Here is a 3,492-nt window from a genome sequence, read left to right as displayed (position 1 = left end):
TTTTATAAAATCGACAATATTTATGTTTTATGTGACGTTTACAATATATTATAAAAACTAATCGTTCGGGCATTAATGATTTTTAAGTTTGACTGATGAGTTAGTTTAACCTTTTAGTCACCGAACCATTTGAGAATAATATCTAAAATATATGTTCAGAGAAATAGTATTAAAAAATCTGATTCTTAAATAATCCGGCAATTCTCGTCAAAATAGAAGATGCATATATATCGGATTTCGGCAAGCAAAAGGTTAATATTTTTAAAACAAATTAAATATTTAAAGATTAGTTAAAGACTTTCCAAAAAGATTGAAATGTTTTTTTAAGTTATAATAAAAGTAAATCAGGGTTACATTCTTACCGGGTAACCGTGGCAACGTCGGATAAATTCCACGTGTGCTTGACAGGTGTGAGCGCACCCCGCGGAATCGCAAGACTGGCCAAAAGGGCAGGTGTGCGAACAAACACTCGATTTTGACGGTCAAGGGCAAGAGCACACATTATCGAATATAACCTAAAAATATTTTTCAGAGAAACCGTCGGATGCTGGGCGCATCGAGGACGCAGCGGATTGAATGCGTCTCGCAGGTAACAAAAGACGTATTCTCCTACCTGTCGGAAAGCCCTCGAAAAATTTACCTGTCGAACATAATACAGGTGTATTCAAGAAACGCCGGCGGCGGTCTTCCGAGAACTATTCTCATACACGTCTTTCAATTGAATTCGGGAATAGAAAAAAAAGAACGGGCTTTTAATACCTGTTGGCGCAAGACTCAGGTATTCAAATCAGTAACCGTCGTTTGGGTTCAACGTTTAAGGAAAAATGGTTAAAAATGTATTGTAGAGGAATATATTATGTGTATGATCTTTTTGTGTTTTCTTGCTGTTGCATAGAAATCTAATAGGCAAATAATTTTATATTTAAAATAAGCTAATTATGAATGAAACATATTTATATGCAAAAATAAGTCTAACATATAAAAAATGAAGTTAGCGACTAATTAATTTAAGATTAGCGATTAAACGACTCTTTCCTTACCGTCGTTATTGTCGTATGATTTTGATTATGTAATGATTGCATCGATATATAAATATTTTTGTAAGCACATACCGACATAAAATGAGTACAATACTTATTGTTGCATTTAAAAGCATCAATAAAACGTATACTTTCTAGACAGATTTGGATAATAAATGAGATTTACATTGAACTTTTCCAAAAATGGCGAAAAAAGTAAATAATAATTAAGTAAATTGAATATACCCGAAGATTTTCAGCTTCCATTTTGCCGCCCAATTTGAACATTCACCTCACGTAACGTTCGTCGCATTTTTTCCCCGTCAAATGTGTACAATGTCCGATGACGCATGCCGAATGTGTTCTTTCTTCTCTGCAGTGCGCGGCGAATTGCGAAACCAAAAGCAAGATGGCGGCGGCAACGACGAAAAGCGCGGGAATAGCAGGGAAGGCGGGCGGTGGGGGGAGGTTAGGTTAGGATCGGAAGGCGCAGCTCGCGGCACAGCGAGCGACTGCCGAATGTGGACTGGCGAGCGTGAGGCCGGCGCTCCCCATCCCCACTCCTCTGTGAGCTGCCCCCCACCACGACGCAGACAGAGGCGGTACACGAAGCGGTTTGGTTACGTATTGGTGCTACCCGACCGTTCACACTACGACGTCGCGTTTTAATTGCTTCTGAAGGGCGACAATTTTTTGTGTTTTCCCATTAGACAATATTTGCTATTACAACCCATTACAAAAAAAAATAGCAAATATATAGTGTGAACGATCGGTTACATATATTAATAAAAAAAAACCTACGGTAATTCTTACATTATTTAAATTAAATATAATGATAAATTCAACAGTGTCATTTTTTATTCTATGCACATCACATCAAATCTTGAAAAGTATCAAAGTAAAATTTTAATGCTTCTTTTTATAAATAAATATTTATAATATATTAAATTAAGCTTTTTAAAAATATTAATGGGACTCTATTCCACTATTTTCGATGAAAACCTTGAATATAAAACATATACTCGATTCAGAAATCACAGTCAGTAGAATGCTACATCTTTCGTCAATATTTATGAGTAACAAATATTATTATTTAGTAAAATCTATTTAATCGTATTTATAAAAAATGTATGTGTAGAGTCAAAATATTTTTTTTGACAACATTCTATTCGTATCATTGTGAAAGTGTAGATATGAGTATAATATTTAACATTGAATCGAAATACAAAAACAGAACTACTTAATATGGTAAAATAAAAACAATATTATTTTACCTAATTTATTAAAAATCTTCCGAAGTTATACTAATACTTTTTGGAATGCATCGGTGCAAATATTATTAAATAGATAAATAATCTGTATTTTATTTCAGTTTAATACAAACTACAAATATGGCGTGCTAAATTGAATCTCAACATATTTTAGAAAGCAGAACACAGCATCTGGAAATTAGTATTTATGTTCCAGTTTCTTGGCATTCTGACATTTACATGCTTATCGATTTTTGTTGCATTTCTATATTAGTATTTTTTACTAAAAATTACAATAAAAACAGCTAAAAATTTAAAAGAACCAATCAGTATAATTTTAAACTTAAAAAAAATTTGCTAAAATTTTTACTATTTTTTGTAATTATTTATACAGGAAATTCGACTTTTTGGTTATGTATTTAATGCAAAAAAAATTGATTTGTTAATATATATATATAATATTAAAACCATGCTTTAAATTAATTGTACTTGTACTAAATATTTTATTCTGTAATGATTGATCATATATTAAAATAAATATGTAATTAAAAAAAAGTTTAATTTCTACTAAAATTAAAAAAATATCAAATATAAAATTATGGATAAGCTAGTCATACAGATAAAGTTTTATATGTCCCTTTAAATCCAGTAATTTATTATCTACATCGTTGAGATAATAAAAATTATAATTTTAATAGAAAATGACATATTGAAAATTGTAAAAGAATCATGAAGTACCAAAATCATTTTATAAATTAAATAATTTATACTACATATTCTACCATAACAGATTAAAATAGTGTAATTGTAAAGTGTTCATAATTTTTAAAGAAAATTTAAAGAAATTACGATTTCTAAAAAAGTATATTTAAATATCATAAAGAAAAAAGTAATTTAGCAATAGATTAAATACGTCGTTGTAATAATAAAAAATAAATTTACACACTTTTTTATAGCGATTTTATAATAAAAATTCTAGAAAAAACATGTAGTACCAAAACCATGCTATAAATAAATAATTCTTTTAGTACATTTTCTAATATATTAAATTTAAAAAAAGTATAATTGTAAAGTTTTAAATTTTTTACCGAATAATAAACAAAAATACGATTTCTAAAATATATATATTAGGTACAAAAAACACATACAGCTTAAGTTAGTGAATACTCTTAAATAAATAATATAAAATGTATTCTTCTGGAAATATTTAGTCAAGTTGTAAA

At 29.4% G+C, this 3,492-nt stretch overlaps 1 protein-coding gene across 1 annotated transcript; it reads left to right on the top strand.

Moving 5' to 3' along the window:
* Positions 1-1,271: 1,271 nt before the first annotated feature.
* On the top strand, positions 1,272-2,648 carry LOC148238534 (uncharacterized). The gene is made up of 2 exons (XM_088192227.1): positions 1,272-1,821; positions 2,392-2,648. The coding sequence occupies exon 1, from the start codon at positions 1,347-1,349 to the stop codon at positions 1,686-1,688; it is 342 nt and encodes a 113-aa protein (XP_088048353.1). The 5' UTR covers positions 1,272-1,346; the 3' UTR covers positions 1,689-1,821; positions 2,392-2,648.
* Positions 2,649-3,492: the final 844 nt, after the last annotated feature.

The sequence above is a fragment of the Plectrocnemia conspersa genome, unplaced genomic scaffold, assembly GCF_051122295.1.
Source record: "Plectrocnemia conspersa isolate PC_06_02 unplaced genomic scaffold, ASM5112229v1 ptg000001l, whole genome shotgun sequence".
In the NCBI taxonomy this organism is placed as follows: domain Eukaryota; kingdom Metazoa; phylum Arthropoda; class Insecta; order Trichoptera; family Polycentropodidae; genus Plectrocnemia; species Plectrocnemia conspersa.
This window is presented reverse-complemented; position numbering and strand designations above follow the sequence as displayed.